Consider the following 23,974-nt stretch of genomic DNA (forward strand, 5'->3'; position numbering starts at 1 on the left):
AAATAGCCACACAAGGCAGCCAGGTCTGAGGCCATTTGGGGATGTTGTGGTTGAATGTATCAAGGAGCTGGGAAGAAGGCAGACCATGGCTTTGACTCCCAGTCCCCTGGGGCTAGGAACAGGGAATACAGGCAAAGCCCTGCTTATGGTCTGCTCTGTGGTCCTGGTGGCTCCCAGTGTATCTTTACCCTCCCAGAAAGAGCAAACCCTACTTTCTGGACTGAGAGCCAATTCAGATGAAACACAAAGAATTATGGACCAGTTTATTTCCAAAATATAAAATAAAAATAACTTTATTGAGTCATAAAAGGAGAGTTTATATTATATATGTGTGCAAATATACTCATGTATATATATGCATGTAAATATATATGTATGTGTATATAAATATATAGGTGTATAAATCTGTAATTAATGGCTAAAAGAGTAAAACTGGCCCAGCTTTCATACCCTAAATATTCCTACCTGAGTATATCGTAGGTATGACAGAATGAAGACAGATTTCTACCCTTTCATTCTAAAAAGAACTCTTGAATATAGTGAGAAGAGTGATGGCTTCAGGTTGCTCTGGCAAAAAGGAAAAGGGTTTCAATCAAGGTCACTGCATGATTGAATGAACCAGAGAATTTTGTAATCTTGGAGAAACCTGGTAAAGGTGTGAGGCCCCAGATGGCAGAGGGAGAATGCTGTGAGTATGTATGGAATGGGGATGGGGGTGAGGATGAGTTGAAGGCATCTTTCTTCTCTGGCAAGGCACCCCCTTCTCAGCAGAAAGTTCCCAGGGTTTGTTGCTAGACACTTGGAGTTTGAATTCTCTTCTAGCTTCAATTCTTTCGAAACTGTGTGAGCTTGAACAAGTTATCCAACCTCTCTGAGCCTCGGATAAACCATCTGTTAAATGACATAATGCCTTACAGAGTAATTGTGAATATTGACTGAGATAATGTATTTAAAACTATTAGCACAGAGCCAGCACATTTTAAATGTTCAATAAACCCTAGCTACTATAGTATAGTTACTATTATTTTTTTATTTTTCATTTTTACAGCATTTTGTCCTAGGTCTCAGTAACCTTACCACAGAGCAAAAGACACACCTTGCTCCAGATAAGTGAGCCCAAGCTGGGCTGCATTTGTCTCTGCTGGCAGGTTCTCTCTGTGTGTTTAAGAAGAGAGACCAGTGGAGCAGTTCTTGGCCTCGGTAGGAGTCCCGAGACTGGGCAGAGCCTCCTGGGTTCTGGAGTGCATGACTCTGGTCCCTTGTCAAAGTCCCAGTGGTGCCTCCTTCCCCTCATTTTTCTGTCCCTATGAGCTCAAATCCCAGACCCCCTTCTTCCAGTAAATGAGCAGTTCATGTGCTAAGGGACCCTGTAGGATAGAGAGACCCTCTGGCCATTCTCTGCCAGGAGCTCCCACTTTGGATGTGCTGCTCTCCTGTGCACCTGCAAACCAGCCATGGTGTGTGAGAGCACAATGCCGGGTGGTAACCCAAGGCCTGCAGAGGTGTGCCCTTCCACTGCTCCTGGCAGCCTCAGGCAGCGTGTGTCTGGTGGGACGAAGGGGCGCAGGAAGGATGCATGCCCAGAGGGGCGGAGCACGGCTTCTGTGAGCAGGGGCTGAGAGATGCTGTCCACAGCTCAGCCTAATGGGGCGTCCACCCAGCAGCCCAGGATGGGGAGTGGGGAGGCACGAGTCCAGCCCTAGGCTAGATTGTGCCAGCCAGCTGGGATTGCTGAATATTATGTAAATGGTGGAAGTTAGAAGCCTTGCTTGAAGTGAACTTAACCTTCAATTTCCTCCTTGGAGATAACAAAATAATAGCCACAACACAATAAAGAAATGATAATAGGGCTTCCCTGGTGGCGCAGTGGTTGGGAATCTGCCTGCCAATGCAGGGGATGCGGGTTCGAGCCCTGGTCTGGGAAGATCCCACATGCCGTGGAGCAACTGGGCCCGTGAGCCACAACTACTGAGCCTGCGTGTCTGGAGCCTGTGCTCCGCAACAAGAGAGGCCGCGATAGTGAGAGGCCTGCGCACCGCGATGAAGAGTGGCCCCTGCTTGCCGCAACTAGAGAAAGCCCTCGTACAGAAACGAAGACCCAACACAGCCATAAATAAATAAATAAATAAACCCCAAAGAAAGTAAAAAAATAATAATAATAATAATAATAATGATTATAAAAACCAGCTGGGCTTCCCTGGTGGTGCAGTGGTTGAGAATCTGCCTGCCAATGCAGGGGACACGGGTTCGAGCCCTGGTCTGGGAAGATCCCACATGCCGCGGAGCAACTGGGCCCGTGAGCCACAACTACTGAGCCTGCGTGTCTGGAGCTTCTGCTCCGCAACAACAGAGGCCGCGATAGTGAGAGGCCCGTGCACCGCGATGAAGAGTGGCCCCCGCTCGCTGCAACTAGAGAAAGCCCTCGCACAGAAACGAAGACCCAACACAGCCATAAATAAATAAATAAATAAATAAATAAATAAACCCCAAAGAAAGTAAAAAAAAAAAAATGATAATAATGATTATAAAAACCAGCTAAAATTTACCAAGTACTTAATATGTGTCAAGCGCTTTTCCAAGCACTCTACAGGTATCATCTCATTTTGTCTTTCAACAACCCTTTTCATATCATCTATCAACACTTTTCATACCATTCTATCAATGAGGAAACTGAGACCTTCAAGAGACGTTGAATCACTTGTCCAAGCTTGCCCCATTAGTAAACTGGCAAAGCCAGGGATTGAACCATGGCCATCTGACTCCAGAGCCTGGAACTCCCCACCATTACACCATCCTGCCTCTGAAGGGTCTAACCCGACCCCAAGAATGTTGCCCAAGCCAACCAGCACAGTTTAGAGAGACATCCCTGGGCAGACCCCATGATAACTGCTAACATTTCCTGGGTACTTGCCATGTATGAGATAATGTGTGAAAACTTTACATTCTTACACATTAAACATTCTCATTTAATCCGCACTTCAACTCTATTTCCCCCACTTTCTGTCATAGGGGGAAATTGAGACTTTAGAGAGGATGGTACTTCCCCAAGGTCAACACAGCCTGCCAAGGGGCAGAATCAAGATTTCAACCCTCACCATGTGAGTCACTGTAAGAGCTGCCCTCCAGAAATGCAGCAGCACCGGGCTGGGTTTGAAGCTCCTCACGCCTTGAGTATGCCCTTTCAACCCAGATGTTAGTGAGACTCTTTCTCATGCGTTCCCATTTGTGCCACTGAGCAGCAGCTAACATGTGAGACTCTTAAACTTTAGGGTCAGGCCAAGTGCTCTGATGGCCTCCACCCTGATCCATTGGTCCTCCTTGTGCGTGGTGGTCAAGCTGGTGCTCGAAGGGAATTTAGCCTTTGATGAAGGTCTGGTAGAGCGGGTACAGAGGTGGTAGATCGTCTTTATGCGTGGGTGGCCCAGAAGTGGTCTGAGACCCTAGCAACTTAGGGCTTTGTGGGAATTTGTGTTTAACCCCGAACTGCCACTTAACAAAGTAGGGGAGTAAAGAGTGTCTGTGGCCACCCCCAGCACAGCACGGTGCCGTCTCTCTGCCAAAATGGGTTCAGACTGGTCAAACCTTAGTGGCCCATTGTTTGCCAGGGAATTGCTGCCTAAGGTGGAATAGGTCCTAGCCAGAAGGCTGGCATGAGGTACCGTCTACTGTAGTCGACTGGGTCCCACGCGTGGCTCCAGACTTATGTCGCCCAAAGGGTCAGTTTTAGGACTGCCGTGCAAAGGGTGATGTCTTGGGCGAATGTGGAAGTCAAGACAATCACACGGGGCAAGAAGTTTCCTCCGATTGTTTGTATACACGAAGGGTGGATAAGAGAATGCAGATGGAAAAACGCTGCATCACCCACATTGCATTTCACTCTTTCGGTTTGAATTAAGATTTACCTTTTTTTTTGGTGTGCAGTTTTTAATAGCCCAAGTAGCAATTTATGCTGTGTTCCCAGAATACATACCATGCGGGAATAGACAAAGGTGGGCCTGATACTCAGTGCATTTTCTTAAATTTCCACCTAGGAGGCAATTACCCGGCATGACCAGGTGCTGTGCTGGGGACCTCGCAGTCCCTTATCTCAGTCAGTCCTCCAGCAAGCCTAGGTGGTGATACTAATGCCATGGCTGTTTCCTGGAAGAGGATATAGCAGCTCAGAAAGGATAGAAAACAGTCCAAGGTCACCACACCAGCAAGATCAAAGCCTGAGCTGTCACCTCCACAGGCTCTAATTTGACCGGTGTTCACAACTGGGGGTGATTTGGCTCCAGGGGACACTTTCAGGGGGTGGTGGGCGAGTGCTGCTAGAATCTAGTGACTAGAGGCCAGTGACGCAGCTAAGCGCACTGCAATGCACGAGTCGGCTCCGCAACAGAGAACCATCCTGGACCAAGATGCCGGTCATGCTGAGGTTGAGAAACTGCTTTTCACCCCTAGAATTCTCCCTCGAGCTGGAGATGAGGCCCAATAGGTCCTTTTCCCAGCTTGCTTTTGGCTCGAAGGGTGGAACCATTCTTACTTAGGCTCTGAATTTACTTCCTCCAATCTTGGAAGAAGTAAAATGTGTTAGAGAAACACCCTGAGAACTGATGTTTAAAGAAAGGAAAAGAAACTGATTTTAAATGAGGGCATCGGACTAGGGACCTTTAAATCCATGATATTATTTATCCTTCCAAACAGCCCTTGGGCTTGGAGGACATCCACTTTCCCCGACTTCCCCTTTGAAATCAGTGAAGGCATTGAGCTGGGAAAGGGTAACATACTCAAGGTCACGTGGCTGAAGGATGGGGAGCCTGGATTCCAACCCAGGCCTCAGAGATTCCAAAGTCTCTACCTCCCACACTTGATACATTTTTCTTTTGAAAGAAAATAATAAAAGCTACGCTGAAGGTAAAGTAGAAAACTTAAAGAGCAGTATTAAATAATTCCCTTACTTTTTAATGAAAAGTGTTGCTTTTTATACCCCATAAAGTAATCACCATGTACCATAGAAAGTTTATATTCATATATGGGAGTGTGGGTGAGTTGGTTATAATAATGCTTTTTTTTTTTTAAACAATTCGCAAGGCACATTTATTATCCATTATCTCATTTGATCTTTTCAACAGTCCTGTGAGGCTGCTGGGGGGCAAATGTCCTCATTTTACACCTGAAGAGCTGGGCCTCCGAGGGGAGTAGGACTTGGTGAAAGGCCTTCCGCCATGCTGGGCCCGAGGTGGGGGGCCTTCGGTGCCCACCCTAAGGGCGCTGTCCCTGCAGCCCCAAGCTGGCTTGAAAATACTGATCTTCTTTCCTCACAAGCCCGGGTGACCTCGGCGAACTCTGACTCACTAACGAATAAGCCACATAAACTCTTTTATGGGCGGTAACCATTCACTGTGCCCTGTAAAAAAGGGCCCTCACCCTGCCAGCTGCTTTCCCTTGGAAAGGGGGTGCCATCAGGGAGCACGCTCAGCCTCCTGGGGGGCCGGGTGGCAACCGAGCAGCTGTGACCTTGTCGTCCTCAGGGCTTCTCTGTGGGTTGAGAGTTCTGGGCACCTCGTGCTGAGAAATGATGTCTGCCCGGAGGAAAGGGGCTGGTGGGCATTCGGTCATAAGAGGAAAACTGGCCCACACGGTCATGTGACATTTATTGAATTCTTCCTTAGTACCCACTCGGCTCTCTGCATGCACAAGCTTATCTGATGCCCATAGCCCTCTGCGTCTGGGTTGTTCCCATTTTACAGGGCGGCAAAGTGAGGATCAGAAAGATTTAGGCTAGACAGACTTGAACTTGCTCAAGGTCACCCACGGTGGGCAGAGGAACTAGGATCTGAGCCCACCTCTCCCTGACTTCAAAGCCAGGCGTTCAGTCCTCACACCACCCTGCCTTCCAGTTTTTCGGGAAGTGGTGAGCAGGAGGTCTGGGCCAGCCGGCTGAGGAGGTGGGTCCTTGTTGGCCCCGGCAGGTCTGACTTCCACTGAAATGGCCACTTTGAAACAGCCCTGCGGGCAAACCCTTGTGAAAGAATTTCAGGGAAGCCTCCGCTGCCCACCCCACCCTTACCCACAGCCTGGAGGGCAGATGGGCTGGGCTCTGAGCTGCAGCCCCTTCAGGGTTAAACAGTAACCTGTCTACTGCTTGTAGTTGAGCAAATGCTGGCAAGGAACAAGCCCAGCCTTGAGCAAACAGGAGCCGGTGCCATGCCTCCTCCCTCCCCCAGCCACCCCTCTGGGGACCTGCAAGTTTTCTTGTACCTTGGAGTCCCCCATTTGATTTCTTAGCTTAGGGCAATTGCTGTAGAAAGCTCAATGGGAAAAGGCCCAGTTCCTGTGAAGGCGAAGAAGGCTTGACTTGGGTTGGTTTTCTCTGAGAGTGAGAATCAAAGAGATTTCTGGAAATGAACTTAAGAAGCAATTCACCTTCTTTAAATTTTTGCATGGGGAAACTGAGGCCCAAGGTTGCTTCTGGTTTGGGTTATGCAGAGATGCAGTACCCTTCCTCCTCATAACACCTGCCATGAGGTCATGTCCTGCTTTGCGCCAAGTGCCCAAGGTATAGAAACTCGTTTAAGCTCCAACCAATACGCATGGTACGTATGATGACCTGTATTTTGCATAAGAGGAAACTGGGGTTCAGAGAGGTTAATGACTTCTGTTCGACTTAGTACCAACTTTAGCAGGTAAGTGTGAGAGCGTGGGATAAACCCCCGCTCTTCCTGACTTCGAAACTTATCTCTATGGCACCACCACGTAGAATCCAGCTCTGCCGTCTCCCCACCCTGTGGTCTGTTACAGTGTTCATTATCCCCACCCCATCTTTCCTTGTCCTACCTTCTACTTAGGCCTAATTATTTGCCAAACAACCAGGATGATGATGTCAATAATCATGATAAATGTTCCTGTTTAGCCTAGTTCAACTCTTAATCACTGCTCTATCCCTCGTCCCTAAAACTGTGCCCAGCCCATTGCAAGGCTGATAAATATCTGTTGAATAAATGAATACATGAATGAACTTTTAGGCCTTTTCCAGACGCCTCTTCTCCCCTCTCAAGCCCTACATAGAACCAGAGGAGCACTAGCTAAATTAGAGGAAAGGGTTTTGAGGGATGGAACCAGTCAGGCTGGGCAGTTTCCAACTGGGGGAGGTTGGTGACTCGTGAAGATGCAAGATTTCCCCCATACAGGCAGAAACATTTCCATGATCTGCTACTCTAAAGCTAGACTCTTCTCCCTACCCGAACATTTAGAAAGAGCAGGTTACCCTTCGAGGCCCTGGGTAATGCTCAATCATCCTCTGGAAACAAGCTGTTCATCCTTTGGATGATTGAGCACACTTCTGGGGCTTTGAGTCTGAAAGGTGGAGGGCGCCTGCCTTGAGGGTAGGAACATTGTAGATGCTGGACGACTGAGGTGAATATTTCTAAAGCGCAAAATTTTTACATGGTTTAAAAAACCCAAACAGGCTCATGGAAGAAAGCCTCTTCTCCTGGGGTCCTTTACTGAGAAAATGAGCCCTCAGACTGAGAAAGTCAGCTTCAGATCAGCTTTGAAGCCTGCGGAATTCTCCAGGTCTCGAAAAGGAGAGGGAATGTGGGGCTGAATTTTTACCAGGAAAGAAGGGAAGGGGCAGTGTCTTGTCCCAGAAACCAACTGATTTATCACGGAGCCAAATACTTGAAAAACTCTAGGTCAAATATGGCTGAGGTCCTCCAAGATGAGCCCATCCCGTGGCAGATATTTGTGCTGAGGAAATTTACTGGATGCCCAAGGTGTAGGCTGCTCAGATGTGTCGGGACTTGTAAATGTCTGATTTCAGGTCAGAGTTCCTGCACAGGTGCCGGGTCTGTTCTGCTACCCGTTTGGGTTTTCATTGATTGAAATTTTACTTTAAATAAAAACCTCTTTGGCATTTTCACTTTTGTCAAAAAAAAAAAAAAAAAAAAAAAATTGGCTGCTGGCCAGACTCGCCCAGTGAGCAAGTATTACATTTTCCTCCCGTTTCATTCCCGATCAGAGATTATTCATTTGTGAATGGGTGGCTGTAAAAACTTGCCTCATGCATATGAAAATCGAACCTGGAAATTTTTAATTGCCAGTGAGTTTTGCTTTTACTGAAAGGGCTGTGGCAACATGCTTCGCAGGCAATGGATGGAAGGACCAAATTCTTTCTTCCTTCCTAAATTCACTCTATGATCTATACTCTCAAATGATGTTTGTCCAAGAGGCACTGGCTGAACGGCCTGTTTGATCCCCTTACAGATCATGATTCTGGAAGGAAGTGGTGTAATGAATCTCAATCCCAGCAACAACCTCCTCCACCAGCAGCCGGCCTGGACAGACAGCTACCCCACGTGCAATGGTAAGGGGCCGCGCGGGGGTCAGTGTCACTCCCCATGGGGATTCTTCCTTGGCTTTAATTAGGCTTCGTTTCCCAACTTAATGAAAAATACAGGTTTTATTCAGCCGGGGGTTGTGGGGACCAGGGTGACTGGAGAAAACTCTTCTTCATGCTGGAGGTCCTCACAGGCCCCCCAGGGCCCCAGCCAGAAGCCCATTTGAGATATTCCATGGTTTTCTCCCAATATTCAAAGGTCCAGGTTGGTAGCCTGGCAGAGAGGGTGATAGAAGAGACACCCCAAAGGAAGGCCAACTTTAATAGTGTTGGCTGGGATATCAAGATAGGATAGGATGGAAAACTGTGTGTGCGTGTGTGTATATGTGTGTGTGTCACATGGAAGCGTGGAAGTTAAGGAGAAGAGAGTTGTAGCAGCTGAATCTTTCTATTTCATCTTCTGGTGACCTCCCTTTGTAAAGGGAGGGGAGAGTCGTTAGGAGACCATGTGCCTGCCTTTGGTGCTTTAATCTACAACCGATTGACTAGAAGGAGGGCCTGGTGGTGGGGCTTATAGAGGGTTTGGTGATCAAGCCCATGGCTGACTGTAGAAGCTGGACTGAATAAAGGTGTTGCTGAATCAGGGCACCGCACCCCATTGTGAAGGTGTTCAGTTTGCGTAGACTGCTGTGCACCGAACCGCAGTGGGTGTAGGGAGCTCTGGGCCTTCTCCCATCCCATACCTGCTGCTAATCTCCTCCCCAGAGACTCTGCTGTGCTTGCTTCCCTTGAGAAAATGTAAATGGGCCATCGGTGAACAGAGTCTGGGAAGCAGCAGTGGGAGGCTGATGGAAGGGGTGCATTCTCCAAGAAGTGGCCGATCCGTGGGCAGCTCCACCTTCCAGTTTTGAAGCCCAGCCACACATGATCAAAAGCAGGGATGGGTGACCTTCTCTTATTGATCACCTGTGCTTCTGAACTCCTGCCTTTTCTGGGCATGACCTTCCCTGTGGCAGGACTCAGATTCCTTGTGGGGACCTCGAAGGATGATTCCAAACAGGGAAAAGCTCTTTAGGCTGCAAAATCTTTTGGATGCCAGGCCCTAGGACCCTCGATTAAGGCAGCAACCCTCTGGTTTGCTCTGGAGTGTAGTCAGCAGGGAGTGGAATTTAAACATCACTTTTTTACTCTGTAACTTCTGGAGGCCCCAGAGAAGGCCCAGCTCCTGGTCATGATTGATGGGGGAGGCCAGTTGAATGCCAGAGAGGAGCTGAACTCATACAATTTTCAGTGCTTTTCCCAAAGCTTCAGGAATCTGATGAGTCGCCTGGCTGATGGGGAGTCTCCCCTGGTCAACTTCAGACAAAATTCTCGGGTTCTGCCAAGTTCTAACAGGCTGCACTGTCAGGAAGTATCCTCTCATCTGGGTCACGTGACACTGAGAGAAGAAAATACCGCAGGCCTGGTGTGGGGTTATTGAGAGTTGTTGTCTCCTGTTTACAAACCCGGAGCTGCAAGGTCATAACAACACAATTAATTAAAAAATAAAAGAACAAAGACTTGGGGAGCTGCAAAAAATGTAGCCCACCCTTAAATAGCTGCATTGGTGGGACACCAAAAAGTAGGGAGGAAATAGAGACATCCGGTCTAGGCTCTGTGTGTTGGTGTATTAGGGAATATTTCTATGTAATTAAATTTTGGGACTAGATTCGTCCAGTCCCTGCCCCTTCCCCCTCCACTGTTGGCTTCTCCTTTAGGGCCCAGGCTGAGGGTTTAGGCCTGCTTTTGTGTGGTCATGAGGAATGAGGAGTAAGGCACACAATATGAGTGGCAGGTGGGACCGGGTTGGAAACATTCCCCCTTCAGCCTTACCTCCTGGGGTGTTGAGGCCTAGGCCATAGGCATTATGGGGATCAAACCTTTTGAAGCTCTGTAGCTCCTTGCCATTCAAACTGTATCCACTGACCAGCATCATAATCATCCTGGGGAAGCTTGTTAGGAATGCAGAAACTCAGGCCTCACCCCAGGTCTATGGAATCAGAATCTGCATTTGAACCATATTCCCTGGTGATTCATAATCACATTAGAGTTTGGGAAGTACTGATCTAGCATGACCTTGAAGAAAAAGTTAGGGACCATTTTCTTTTGCTACGTTTTCCTCTATTGGTCCATCCTTAGGGAATATCTGTGTGTCATGCTCAGCTGGATTTCCCCTCCTTCAGCTTGGTGGGCTATAATAGGGTTTTCCCCTTGTCCTTGCCCCTCACCTTTCCCACTAGAGAGCTCATTCCTTTGGCCCACGCTTTCAAGGGGATCGTAAGGTCTCTCAGTCTGGTTACATGCCACCAGAGGCTGGTTCTCTCTTCTCCATCCCTCCAGGATTTTGGGCTGATTTAGTCATGTTCTCTTAAGTGAGTATGAGAGTCACATACATAGATGGTTAGCCCATAGTGAGCTCAGTAATATTTATTGGCTTAAATGAACTCCTCTTCTTCACCGGTACTTGAATTAACCATCTTGTGAATGCACCTCACAACTCTTCCAAGTTCCCACGTTATTTCTTCTTCAGCCCCAAATTTACTAAAGAAATAGAGAGACAGTACCTATGATGGCAAAGTCTCTGAGGTAGTTTTTATGGGAGATACAAGGATGGGTAAGACAGAGTCCATGACCTTGAGCATACAATTTACAAAGGAGAACAGGACTGTAGTTAGAGACCCATCAAGAGAGGCAGAACATGACAAACGTCATTAGGAGAAATGTAAAGTGCATCTCCTGGAGATTCAGAGGACAGCAGCCCTCAGCAGTCAGTCAGGGGGGTCTGCGATGGCTTTATGGGGGTGGTCAGGGTCAGCAAGCTGGGTAGAAATTCAACAGGGAGTGATAGGTAGAATACAAACCGGGCTGAAAGAACAACATAGAAAAAAGGCAAAAGGTCACTTGAGGAATAGTTAGTGAAGAGCCTTAATGCCTGACTTGGCAGTTTTGGGCCTAATTTCAGTGGATAAAGGGAAATTGCTGAAGGTAGCTGAGTAGGGAAGTGACATCCTAGTGGCTATAATAACCAGTATGGGGTGGGAGGATGTCAGCTCAGTGAGCACATGAATCATCTGGACCACTTTAGGGAGCAGCAAAGGCCTCACAGAGAAAAGAACCTGAGTCTCAAGCTTCATTTTTGGTTGAAGATGGTCTGAGTTTTGGGTATGTATGTGTATATATGAGTGTGTAAATGGGAAATAAATGAGAAATAAATGGGAGAGAGAGAGGGAGAAGAAGGAGAGAACTATGTGGGTGTGGACAAGAAGCTAATACTCTGTTGAAACTGTAGCAATGCTTCACCTTTCATGGTAGTTTGTGGGAGGTGGGGAAAGAGCTCATGATCTCAGAGCATTTCAAGTGTTGTGTCCTCATCCAGAGCTCAGGGGTAAGTGTATGGAGAACAAAATGAAGATCTACGGAGGCTGAATGATTGGCTCCCACCACAACTGGGGAAAGAATTGCATTTCCTAGAGCCTCCTCTCCAGAGCCCATCTCACGCTCCAATCCCCACGGATGCATGCAGAGGGTGGTTGTGACCCCTGTGACGTCTGGCAGCCAGAAGGGCATCCCCATGTCTGGGTTCATGCTCGGAAACAAACACGGGTCACTCACAGGGCCGACTCCTGTTTTGCAGTTTCCAGCGGGTTTTTTGGAGGCCAGTGGCATGAAATCCATCCTCAGTACTGGACCAAGTACCAGGTGTGGGAGTGGCTCCAGCACCTCCTGGACACCAACCAGCTGGACGCCAGCTGCATCCCTTTCCAGGAGTTTGACATCAACGGCGAGCACCTCTGCAGCATGAGTCTGCAGGAGTTCACCCGGGCGGCGGGGACAGCGGGACAGCTCCTCTACAGCAACTTGCAGCATCTCAAGTGGAATGGTAACTCTGTCTCTGTCTCTGTCTCTCTGCCCTGCTAGGAGCCAGCTGGGAAGAGCAGAGACTCCACAGCTGGCAGGGTTCCTGTTTAGGGCCATCCAAGGATGGTCTCACCTCCAAATTTACTGTTTCCTGAGACAGAGAAGTAGAAGGGAGGTGAGAGGACAGGCTTGAAGCCTAGGGTACAAGGTGTGTCTAATCCCATACAAATCCAGCATAATGTAATTCTCTCCTTACATGGTTAATTTCCAAGGAGACAAAGGTTAGCTGGGTATTCACAGGATACTTGGTACTCTCAGAAAACCACTTCTTTCTCTTGCAAATGGGGTTCAATTGTTTCATGCCCAATCCCTTGCTTGTTAAGATCATCATGGCTATTTTTTAGAAAAAATTTCTACACCTAGGTTCTTAAGATGGGACTTAAGTGTGGTAAGAAAATAGGCAAAATTAGATCTAGTTTGTTTTTTGGGAGGGGAGAAAGCTTACGATATTACAACAGATTTTTAAAAGGTCCTGAATCGAAAAAAGGCTTAAAACAAATGGTCTGGACACGTTTGGGATGTTTCTGCAGTGATTTCTGGGATTGGTGCTGCCCTAGAGCCCCAGGTGTCTTTCCTGAGGCCTCACCTAGCACATAGACAGGCATCGTTTAAAGGCTGTCCATTGGTGATAGTTTATTCACACATGCACGCGTGCTACACTGGCTTGTAAGAGCTGGTAGGGTAGACAACTATCTTGCAGAATGTCCTTGACACTGGCCTAAGGTGCTTCTGATAATGGTTATAAAAACTAGCTCCTCTGAGAACTATTTTGGAAAGCAGTGATATGTACGAATAGTGAGCTGTCCTGTCCACATCAGAATGGGCATGTCTGTCTAAGCAGAATCTGTGTTTGGGCATGTAGCTGGGGCTTTGGGAAGCATGAGCTCCAGGGCTATGAACCAGATTCAGATCCAGATAGCTGCCATCAACACTGAAGAGAACCCAACGTCTGGCTTCGGAGCGGGCAGAAGTGGTGGCCATTTGAGATGACCTCATTCAGCTCCTGGGCACTCCCTACTTCCCACCCACCTCACAGAGGTGGTTGTTCATTTTTCTTTTACGAGAACCAAACCAAACAAAGCTCTAAAAATAACCCCCAGGAATCTTCAGAAAGAGCAGACTTACACTTGAAGAATTAAAAGTATTTACCTCCCCACCTCCAATTAAATCCGCTCCTTTAAAGCTTTGCCCTGATTGAAGCTTAAGGCAGGGAAGCATGGGAGGTGATGTGGCCATCCTTGACCTTCCACCTTTGACCTTCCATCTTTGGCCTTCCATGACTTGCACGCTGCTGGTGCCTCTGAATGCCTAATGGCCAGATTTCTCACCTTTGTTTCGTTGTTTGCCTTTTTGTAGACATTCTACTAACCTACATTTATTGAGTATTTACTTATACAAGGACTCTAAGTGAATTGATTCATTTGGTGACCTTATGAGAAAATAAATATTGCACCCATTTGACAGGGGCAGTTTTCATCTGGGAAAACTGAAGGTCAGAGACATTAAAGCATGACCTCTGCTCCTGAGATACTTATAATCTGGGTGGGCAGGAAAAACATATGAAATGAATTCACATGTATATATGATACATCTGGAGAGAAGTTGCCAGGCATAAATAAGGGAAGAATCACTGCACTTATCCAGACATAGCTCATAGATTAGATCTAATCAAAAGGGGTTTGATTAAATTTAAGATCAAAGAAGAATTAAGGTGGTTTTCCTTGTGTTTTCTTTGCATTTTGTATCAAATCTTAGTATGGGAAAGCACCTTAGAGGAAATCTAATGACTTTATCTAGTTTAATCCCCTAAATATACAGTTGAGGAAACCAAGATGAAGAAAGGTGAAGTACCTTGCAGCTATTAGTGGAAAAACTGGTCTTTCAACTTCTAAAGTTCTATTTCCTTCATACTGGATGCCTTCTCTATACAAGGCCAAATAATTCCATCTGATGTTGGTGCCCTAGCTACTGATTTTCTAGGTCAAGGGCCCCAGGCTTGAGATTATAGATCCAGAGAGGGAAGCCCCCTCCCAGAAGCAAAGAAGGGTGATCATGCTGCGGGATTGTCAGAAGCTCTTCCATGAAGCCAGCTTCGTCCTTGGTCAAGCATCACACTTTGGCTCCACGTGGGCCTGCCCTGAGTTTCCCAATCTGTCCTTCACAGGCCAGTGCAGCAGTGACCTATTCCAGTCCACACACAATGTCATTGTCAAGACCGAACAAACTGGTGAGTCGTGGCAGATGAAGGGAGCCAACTTGGTAGGCAAAGGCCCGCGGAGGACAACTGGGAGGGAGTGTGAGGGAGAGTGTGGGAGCAGGACGGAGCCAGGACTTTGGCAGGAAACCCAGGGATGTCTCTTCCCTGGCTGTCTCCACTGGGCCAGGCAGCCATGAGCCTCATCCCTCGTCCTTGGGACCAATGACTGCCGACAATTTCTGATTTCTAAGGTTGATGGTGAGCCTAATTCTGCCCACACTTCTCTGCTTCCCATGGTTGGTCAAGGGAACATCCAGGCTCTGATCCAGGAGCCCAGAAAATGCAGAGTCTAAGTGGGCTTTCTTGTCACCACAAAGAGTCAGGGGATTGCACTTGGCCAAGTTAGGAGAAGCAAGGGGAGAGAAGAGGAAAGGTCAGTGTCTCCTCTCTCCCTCCTCCCTTGGAGGGAGTGTGTTTCACAAGGAGGAGGAAGATTCGGACTCTGTGTTGTAGTTACTACAGTTTCTGGGGAACTTGGAGTTTCTGTAGGGGTGTCCAAAGGCAGCTGTGGAACTGACTCCTGCCTTCAGTATGCTTTTAGATAAAAGCCACTATTCTGAGCTCTGAGTAGGGTCTGCAGTCCCAGAGTAGCTACATTCATTTTTGTTCTCCTTCATCTGCCTAATCATCCCTCCTTCCTCTGTCCCAATATCTCTCTCCTGGGGACTGTCTGTCTCCCCTAGGGACTTGCAGGGGGTAGTATCTGCCTCAAGAAGTTGTGCCCTAGAGCCTTGTACCAATCAGAGGTCTTTGCATAGTGACCTTTGGCCTATGACCTCTTAGTCTAGGGAGAGCTCTGCAAGTCCCCCCAAGTCCATAGGAGCAGCCACTGCTCCAAGGTCACTCCCCATGTCCACATCAGTGAGAATGTGGGCCACATGGACCAACCACCGAGTTTGCCTCAGGCCTCCCTGCAGGTTGCGTGCCAGTCACCAAGGACTGTATTTGACCTGGGGTGATTTGTGAGTCACTAGGGGCAGAAATTGGCCCCATGCATTATTTACTCTTTTATAAGGGGGCTGGTCTACCATTATTAAAGAAAAAACAGTAGCTGCTGAACATGTTAATTAGGTATTCCTAGCCCTGCCCTTCCCCCCAGAGACCAGGGTTGAGTTACCCAGATGGTCTATGCTTTACGGGCGTGACTGCCCTAGAGGCAGGCACAGGACTTGGCCGAGAGGATGGTGCCCCCTGACCCCTAATCCCCACTGTTGACTGGACAGATAGCCCAGCGGAGGAGCCAGGTTGGTACTGGAGAGGTCCCAAGTACTTGACAATTCCTCCTTGACCATCCAGACATTCTCATGTTGCCAGTTCAGAAAAGCTGAGCCGAAGGGTGGGGAAGAAGCTCCACCCTGGGAGGAGGGGAAAGGAGGCTCATACAGGGGCCAACACCCCCAAACCTTATTGGTTCTGTTTGTTTTCAGAGACAACAACAGGTGTATAAGGTGACCCAACGAGGACAGAGGGTGTAACCCCTAAGAGATCAGGCTTGGGGTGCCCAAACACGTAGCTATTAGTTCAAATACCAGCTAAATCCCTGTGTCGTAAACAGGAGGACTTAGCCAGTGAGTCAGGTTTTTATACCATTTATGCTACAAAAACAAAATGAAACTCGGCCAGTGGCTTACCACCCCGACCCTGAAATTCAGAGGCTGGGCAGGAGGGAGCTGAGGGCAGCCTCTGTCTGTGACGAGGGGAGAGCAGGAAGTTCCTGGTGGGGATGAGGTGACAGCTCCTGCCAGGTCTCACAGCTCTTGGCCAGCCAGGAAAGAAGAAGCTTCTGTTGGAGATCAGCCCAGAGGTGAGGGGTGTGTAGGAGTCGGGCTTCATTTAGGGTAGGTGGAGGGGAGTTTCCTTGGAGTCTGAAATCTGAAGAGTCAGGAGACGTGCTTACCCAGCACACTGAAGAGAGAGAGAGAGAGAGAACTTTTCCTAGATGAAGCAATGAGGCCCTACTCTTAAAACCTGTTTATTTGATTTGGTAACACTCTTATCTCCTTCTCCTTAGTTTTGTTTTGAAAATTTTATGTCACCCCTTAATCATATTGGAGAAATCCTGGAGGGAGGGGGCTGTCACCCAACTTGGGGAGAGTTTCTCTCTGGATTTTAGCAACAAAGACTCTGTGATAAGACTGAGCAGACTTTTTCTTAAAGAAACATCATTAATTCTCCCAGGAAGATGTTACTAGGAAAAGATGCTCATTAATCATGAAATTATTTTGTCCCTACCATTTTTTTTACTAGTATAAAAATATTCTGGTGACAATATAGTAGAATGTAAGACAACACCAGGCTCCTGGACCCCCCCAAGTGCAGACTGGGAATATCCTCAGGAAAGCATTGGTCTAGGACAGGATCCCACTGTTGCAACTTCTCTCACTTCCCTCAAAATGCAACAGGTGTAGAACACCTGCATGGGGCCGTAACAAAGTCCATCTCCCTTAGGGCCCTGGAAGAAAACTGGGGTAACATTATTATAAGGTAACATGTGGCTGAAGCAGAATCTTATCTCTTCTCTCTGAGAACCACCCCCTTGTCCCACACCTCTTTGATGAACAGCGAGTAAGAAAAGGCAAACTCCTCACCTGGGGAAGGTGATTGCTAACATTCCCATTTTCTGTCCTTTGTAGACCCTTCCATCATGAACACCTGGAAAGAAGAAAACTATTTATATGACACCAACTATGGTAGCACAGTAGGTAACTAACTCCCCAACGCTTAAGACCCTTTTACATTCTTATTCTGGTTTTCTAACAGCCAAAAATTTATATTGTAAGGAGGGGACTCTTAATGTCCTTTATGTTTTCATTGCCACAGAGTTGTTGGACAGCAAAACTTTCTGCCGGGCCCAGATCTCCATGACAACCAGCGGTCACCTTCCCATTGGTAAGTTGTCCTGACATCCGAGGCTGAGTGTGCCTCCTGCAAGTGCTTGCCGTGAATTAATGAGAATTACCAATGCCCTACATTTCCAACTTTGCTGGAGTCTTTCCCATTAAAAGGCTAGGAAAGGTTTATAAAGAATCTGCTTTGGGGCCCATATTTGTACATTGAAAATGACCAGCAAGGATGCTTCTAGGAAATGTGTTTTGCTCCTGTGAAACCAAGTCACTCTCTGTGACAACAGAAACTCTCTTTTCAGTAAAAACTTGCTTTTGTGAAATTATCCAATAAAATTATTCATATGTGGGTATATTTATGGGGGAGAAGGCTCTATTTAATTTTCAACAAGCTGTCTTTGGCTTTAGAGAAAGAATGTCTAACAGTGGAATTCAGAGGTCAGTGAACCTGGGATGATGGTCTCTGGGTGGAGGGGCAGTAGCTGAAAACTTCTGGAACCCTGGGAATCACAGGTCAGTTTTAAAGTCTGACCTTGTTGGCTCATCAGGACTCTCTAATTAGTCAGACCACCTGCACGTTATGAATTATGTTCATATGAGTTGTGTTTGGTTAGGATTGATGCATCTGGGGGCTACCCATGACTCTCAATCAAGGTTACACTGAGTGGGAGGGTTGGTCTGTTGGGAGTCTGGGAGAGGAGCTTTCAGATTGTATTTCAGATTACTTCCCCTTGTCCACTTACAAATAGGTCCATTGGTAGGAATGAGTGCATGGGGGAGGTGAAGAGAGGGTTTCGTGCTGTCCCTTGATCTCGGTGCGAATTTGTGAATCTGTTTGGCTCTGTGAAATGAAGCTTAGACCTGTCACAAGTGAATCTGTCTTTTCCTGGAATTGGATTTGGGGCAACTTCAGGACTGGGATTTAAAAGAGTGTCTGTGAAAGGAAGAATCAAAAAACAACCCCTCCTCCTTCCTTTTTTTTTTTTTTTTTTTTTTTGATTTTGTTGAGTGTGCTTTTGAGAACTGAAAAAATGAAAGCTTTTGGTTTGAGGTTTTGTTCGGGTCAAGCCCTTTGAATAAGACAGGGCTGGGAGCCAGGGTAAATGCTTCTGGAATTGAGGTTAAGAATGGAGGCCAATTCATTTCGCGACCTCCCCCTCCACACAGAGGCCCATCGCATTATGTGTCACTAAGTATTTGCTGAAATTAGGGAACTAGATCAAACACTGGAAAGGTTCTGCAGTGGATTTGCCGTGCTGGGGGATCTGAGCCAGCCAGGGTAAAATTTCTGTGGCAATCGTTGTCACCCAGTCAAGACCAAGGTTTTCAGAGCTGAAGAAACCACCCTGGTCACCCTCTGACTTCCTGACACACCTCCTAAGGTGTCATCTCCCATGTCCTGGGTCTTTGGCTTAGGGCAGAAGATTCCAAGGAAGAATAAAGTTGAACCAACCACTTCCTGAGCCTCAGGGATGGTTAGGTCTCTAGGCACCTGGGAAACGAAAAGCCATAATCAACAACTCTGCTGCCCTCACAGCCAGGCCACCCTGCTGTCTCCTGCATCCTGACTTAACCTGCTGGAATCTCCCAATCAACAGGGACCAATGTCGGCTTTCATATTTGTAGTAACAGGGAACTCACTGTCTCCTGAGTGCGACTATTCTACTTTTGAATAGTCCTTCTTCAAATGGGCTTTACAAATCTGCTCTCCTGCACCCCCCTTGATTCTTGATCACCTTACTCCAGATTCCTATCCCGAAATTGTAACACAGGCTGGAAAATGAGATAAGCCATCCAGGACCCCGATCAGAATGATCACTTTAAGAATCATTTCAGTGTCTGGGTTGGTAAATTCTTTGGGGTAACAGCCTTCCAGGTAGGATAGTTAATTACAGCCTTGTAAGGATCAATTCCTTTCAGAATAGTTTAGTCTCTACTGGACGGGACCAGAACCAACCCCCCCCCCCGCCCCCGCAAAGACCCTTGTCATTTGTCTGAGTCTTTAGATTTCCAGCTCCCATGAAATGGAGCGCAGTTAAGTATCTTTATGTGTTTTAGTGCAAGTCACAAGCCGCGCTGAGGCGAGGCCACATGTAAACTGATGCCCTCGCTGATAAACACAGGTGGGGAAGCGGGCTCTGTTTTGATTTCTCTGTCATCTGCTCATTTCATAAAATGGCCGCCGTCAGTGTTCCTGATCTGCCCGATAGTCCTCGAGCCAATCACGCTAACTCGGGATTGATGTGTTTATTTACCGACTCGCTGAGCCTAGAGCGAGGGTGGCATGGTCTATTATAACACTGAAATTTGTATATCCCGTAAAGAAATGGCTCACAGCTGAATCATATGCAAATGCTTCTAATCTTTGCTTCTTGTGAAGCAGCTTAGATGAAGTCACGCTCTGGAACTCATCATAAACTTGTGCCTTGGTGCTGCCCCGTCTGGACTGGACCTTGACCTCAGGTGCCTGGGAGTGGAGCAGGAGAAGGCCAAGCTGGACAGTTTCCCCAAAGCAAGCCATTATTTTATAAGGATGAATCACTTAACCACGAGGCTAACTTCAAAGGTTTTGACTTTTATTTTGGGGCCAGGGGAAGATACAGGGGGCAAGGCCATCATATTAAGGTAAGGTTTCAGATCAAAAGATTTTAGTGCTGAGGCAGGTGGGTGATTCCACAGCTTGTCCCCCACGCCCTGGGGGCTGGAAGAAGAGGCTGGAAGAAATTCAAGTTTCTTTTGCCTTTGGCTGCATATTCTTGCATACGATGATGCACACATTTTTATTTGGGGAATTTTTTTCGCGGGAGGTCTTTCTTAAGCTGGATGGAAGTCTAGCTTGGGTAAATGGCTGACATCTCAAAGAGAACATTTCCTCGTGGTGTAGCTGGTCTGGGGGTTCTTAATCTGGAGTCCATGGACTCCTAAGTGACCCACATACTCCTGAAATTGTTGCAGAATTTCACGAGTGTACACATATGTGCCTTTTTCTGGGGAGAGGGGCCAAGGTTTCCATTTTATTCATAAAGGTACCTTAAGCCCCCAAAGTATCTGATTCTTGCATTACATGAGTTTGCAACCCCTAAACAATGATTGAGGCCAAAAAGCTGAGAGACACCTATACTCAGGTTTTTCTGAGTTCAATGCTGGCTCTGAAATAATGGCCCTGCATCCCTCCTGGATGCCATTTGAAAATGAGCTTTGCTTGTGGCCTGCTGGGTAAATGCCACTCTTTGTCTGCAGAACAACGTGGCCCTGTCAGAGTGATGTATCACTTGGAAACCGGGGTGGGTGCCAACCTGTCGCAATATTGTCACATCCTGATGGGATGTCGCAACCTCACCCTGAAACCTACAGGGAGGGAGAGTGGAGTCTCCTTGCATTTCCTGCGAATTTGTTCATTCAGGTTTCAGAGAAATCCAAGTCAGGTGCAAACCCTCCTGCTGACAATGTTGAGGGGGAGGGGCGGCGGGGCGGGGGAGGGTGGTGGCGCATTTAACCAGAAAAAGAGGTTTCTCTTCTAACCAGATCTTATTAGAACGCTCTCATCTATCCCACCACGACTTTCAAACTGCTGGGAGCTCTGAGTTGTGACAATCTGGGGGATCAGATAGGTGAATGCATCCATGCACGCGGGGAAATAGAGAATCATCAAATTGGAATGACTCTTCCCCACTAACTAGTGGGTTGCAGAACTGAAGCTGATTCTCGGCAGGGAAGACGTTTATGAAATCTGTTATGTGGCACCATCTTTGGAAATGGCATAGAATAGTGGTTATGAGTAAAACCTCTGGATCCTGCTAGTACCTTCTTCATAGGATGATTGTGTGAATCAAATCAGGTGATTCATGTAAAGTGCTGACCACAGTGCCTGGTACATAGTAAGTGGTCAAGAAACAGGAGCTAGTCTTCTTAACCATTTTCCTTAGGAGCTAATGGTATTCAAACTTTATTGAATATCGGATCACTGTTGACAATCTTGAAAGCTGTGGACCCTCTTCCTTTGCCTGCGGTTTCAGTCAGTCTGAAATGCCCTTGAAGTCCACACATGGGTCAGCAAACCTTAAGTTAGGGAGCCCTGATGTAATGTACACAGAAGGGATGCAATATACTGGTCCAATTTCTTATCAGGATTGGCTACCACTTAGGGGCTGTCCTGGATTCAAGTTGGCAGATTTTTGATTGTGGGAATTTTTTTTGGTAAGATCTGCTTTAGTCTTCCTGACACTTGAAGTGCCCACTGACACACACACACACCCACACACACACACTGCTAGATCATTTAGTTTTCTCTTTAACAAGTTTTATTTCACAGATTTGCCTCTGTCATCTCCTCTTTGTTGATAATCTCAAGGGTTACCATAATGAGTCATTTGTTAAACTAATCTGTGTTTCCATAGTCCACTGTGGCCCTCTGTACTGAGCTCAGGCCAGTCAATGGCCCCTTTGTCAGGCTGATTAAAAGGTAACTTTGCATGCCAAAAAAGGCACTCCTCTGGCTTAAAAGTCATCTTTCTTTGTTATAAATGTTTACATTTTTGTATTTTATATATATATATATATATATATATATATATATATATATATATATATATAAACCTAAAACTTTTCAATGACCTAAATCCTTCAGTGGGGACTTCCCTGGTGGTGCAGTGGTTAAGAATCCGCCTGCCAATGCAGGGGACATGTGTTCGATCCCTGGTCCGGGAAGATTCCACATGCCGCAGAGCAACTAAGCCCGGCACCACAACTACTGAGCCTGCGCTCTAGAGGCCGCGAGCCACAACTACTGAGCCTGCGTGCCACAACTACTGAAGCCCACGCGTCTAGAGTCCGTGCTCCGCAACAAGAAGCCACTGTAATGAGAAGCCTGTGCACCGCAAGGAAGAGTAGCCCCTGCTCGCCTCAACTAGAAAAAGCCCGCGGGCAGCAAAGAAGACCCAACGCAGCCAAAAATAAATAAATTAAAAAAAATAAAAATAAAAAAATAAAAAATAAATCCTTCAATGGCTTCCCATCTCTCACAGAATAAGAGCTAAAATCCTCAAAAAGTCCTACAAGGCCTTAGTGATCCGAGCCTCACCTGCTCCCCTCTGCCCCTTGTTCACAGCCACACTGGCTTCCTTCTATTCTATGCACACTGACCTCAGGGCCTTTGCACTTACTATTCTCAGGCATGGAAAGCTCTTCCACAAGCTCTCTGTATGGCTGTCTCCCTCACACCTTTCTGGTCCCCTTATCAGAGACGTCTTCTGTGACCACCTTATATTTAATGGCAAAATTATTCTCATCTCCATACTTCTACCCCTATTTCTTACCCTGAAATTTTTTCTCCAGAGCACTTATCATCTCTGTTTTGTTTTGGACACGACCACCTACCTGAACAGTGCCAGGCATGTAGTAGGTGCTCAATAAATACTGGTGAAATGAGTGGATGAATGGATGAAGATGATAATTGTAGGAAATAGAGAAATGAAGCAGTTCTCATTTTTCTCTTTAGCAGAGTCGCCTGATATGAAAAAGCAGCAAGACCAACCAACAAAGTCCCACACCAAAAAGCACAGTAAGTTGGCTGGCTTTCAGATGCCTCCTGGCCCTTCCCCTTGAGTGGAGAGTAACTGGAGGCCACCAGTTTTTAGACAAATATTGCCTCTGCCTGCTGCCTGCATTTCTTCACCTCAGACTGGGTAGGGTGTGAAAAGAGAGGCATCACTTGCTGGCTAAGTAACCCCCTCTGCAGTCGTTTCTCAAAGTGGAGCCCCCGTGGATATTTCCTCCTCATTCTGTTCTCTTTGTGCTAAAACTGAGACATCAGTGAACGAGAACTTCTTGCAGGCATAGGGTGAGCAATTTCCCTTTCTCCAGAAAAAAGGGTGGGAAGAGGAGAAAGATGGGAAGAAACAGCTGAGGGTGTATTCTTTTTTTCTTTTGCTGAATGTTGGCTTCTTACTTTTGTGGCGTTATTGTTCCAAGAAATACTGTTTATTCTTAAGATTCAACAGTGCTTTTGGGGAGTTGTATTTCCCCCGATAATAAAACCTTATGAAAGTGTATGAAATATCAGAGACGTGGAGGTGGGTGGGGGGAGGACACGGAAAGAAATCAAGGTGGTATAATCTGGAAATTGTAAGGAGTTGGACTGCTATCTGCTATCTGCTACTCCAGGTCATACCACAGAACTGAATGAAGACAGCCCTTCAAATTGGGTGTGGGAGGGAGTTGTGTGTCACAAATCCAGTGGGGGTAGAATTGAATTTGGTTGCTAATTTCATTACAGTAGCTGTTTCATTTTCAAATTGGCCCCTGCAACCCCTGTGAGACCCTGCCCCAATATATTCTAGGAGTTAGAATTCTAAAACCCTACCGATGCGCATTTGGCTGACACACAGTTGCTGGGTGGCAGCTGTCTAATTGGTTGAGGTTCTAAATAAAAGAGATTCTGAATAAAAGTGGTTGAGCCGTTGCTCTCCTGGGAAGTAACAAGTTGAAATGAATGCCCACCAATCTGTCAGCCATATTTAGAAGATACTCCTCCTAGCCTAGGAGATCTAAAACCTATTTTTAAAATTTATTTCTTTTTATTGAAGTACAGTTGATTTA

At 46.9% G+C, this 23,974-nt stretch overlaps 1 protein-coding gene across 3 annotated transcripts in view; it reads left to right on the top strand.

Moving 5' to 3' along the window:
• The window catches only part of EHF (ETS homologous factor), a 42,469-nt gene that overhangs the window by 13,237 nt on the left and 5,258 nt on the right, over window positions 1–23,974 (top strand). Inside the window, exons 2-7 of one of the 3 annotated variants that reach the window (XM_059931373.1) lie at window positions 8,248–8,347; window positions 11,994–12,239; window positions 14,442–14,504; window positions 17,168–17,236; window positions 17,355–17,423; window positions 22,875–22,937. In XM_059931373.1, coding sequence (XP_059787356.1) covers window positions 8,251–8,347; window positions 11,994–12,239; window positions 14,442–14,504; window positions 17,168–17,236; window positions 17,355–17,423; window positions 22,875–22,937 — 607 coding nt within the window. In that variant the 5' untranslated portion in view covers window positions 8,248–8,250. The remainder of the gene's footprint in view (window positions 1–8,247; window positions 8,348–11,993; window positions 12,240–14,441; window positions 14,505–17,167; window positions 17,237–17,354; window positions 17,424–22,874; window positions 22,938–23,974) is intronic. The other 2 variants (XM_059931374.1, XM_059931375.1) reach the window with 2 other exon arrangements.

The sequence above is a fragment of the Balaenoptera ricei genome, chromosome 8, assembly GCF_028023285.1.
Source record: "Balaenoptera ricei isolate mBalRic1 chromosome 8, mBalRic1.hap2, whole genome shotgun sequence".
NCBI classification, from domain to species: domain Eukaryota; kingdom Metazoa; phylum Chordata; class Mammalia; order Artiodactyla; family Balaenopteridae; genus Balaenoptera; species Balaenoptera ricei.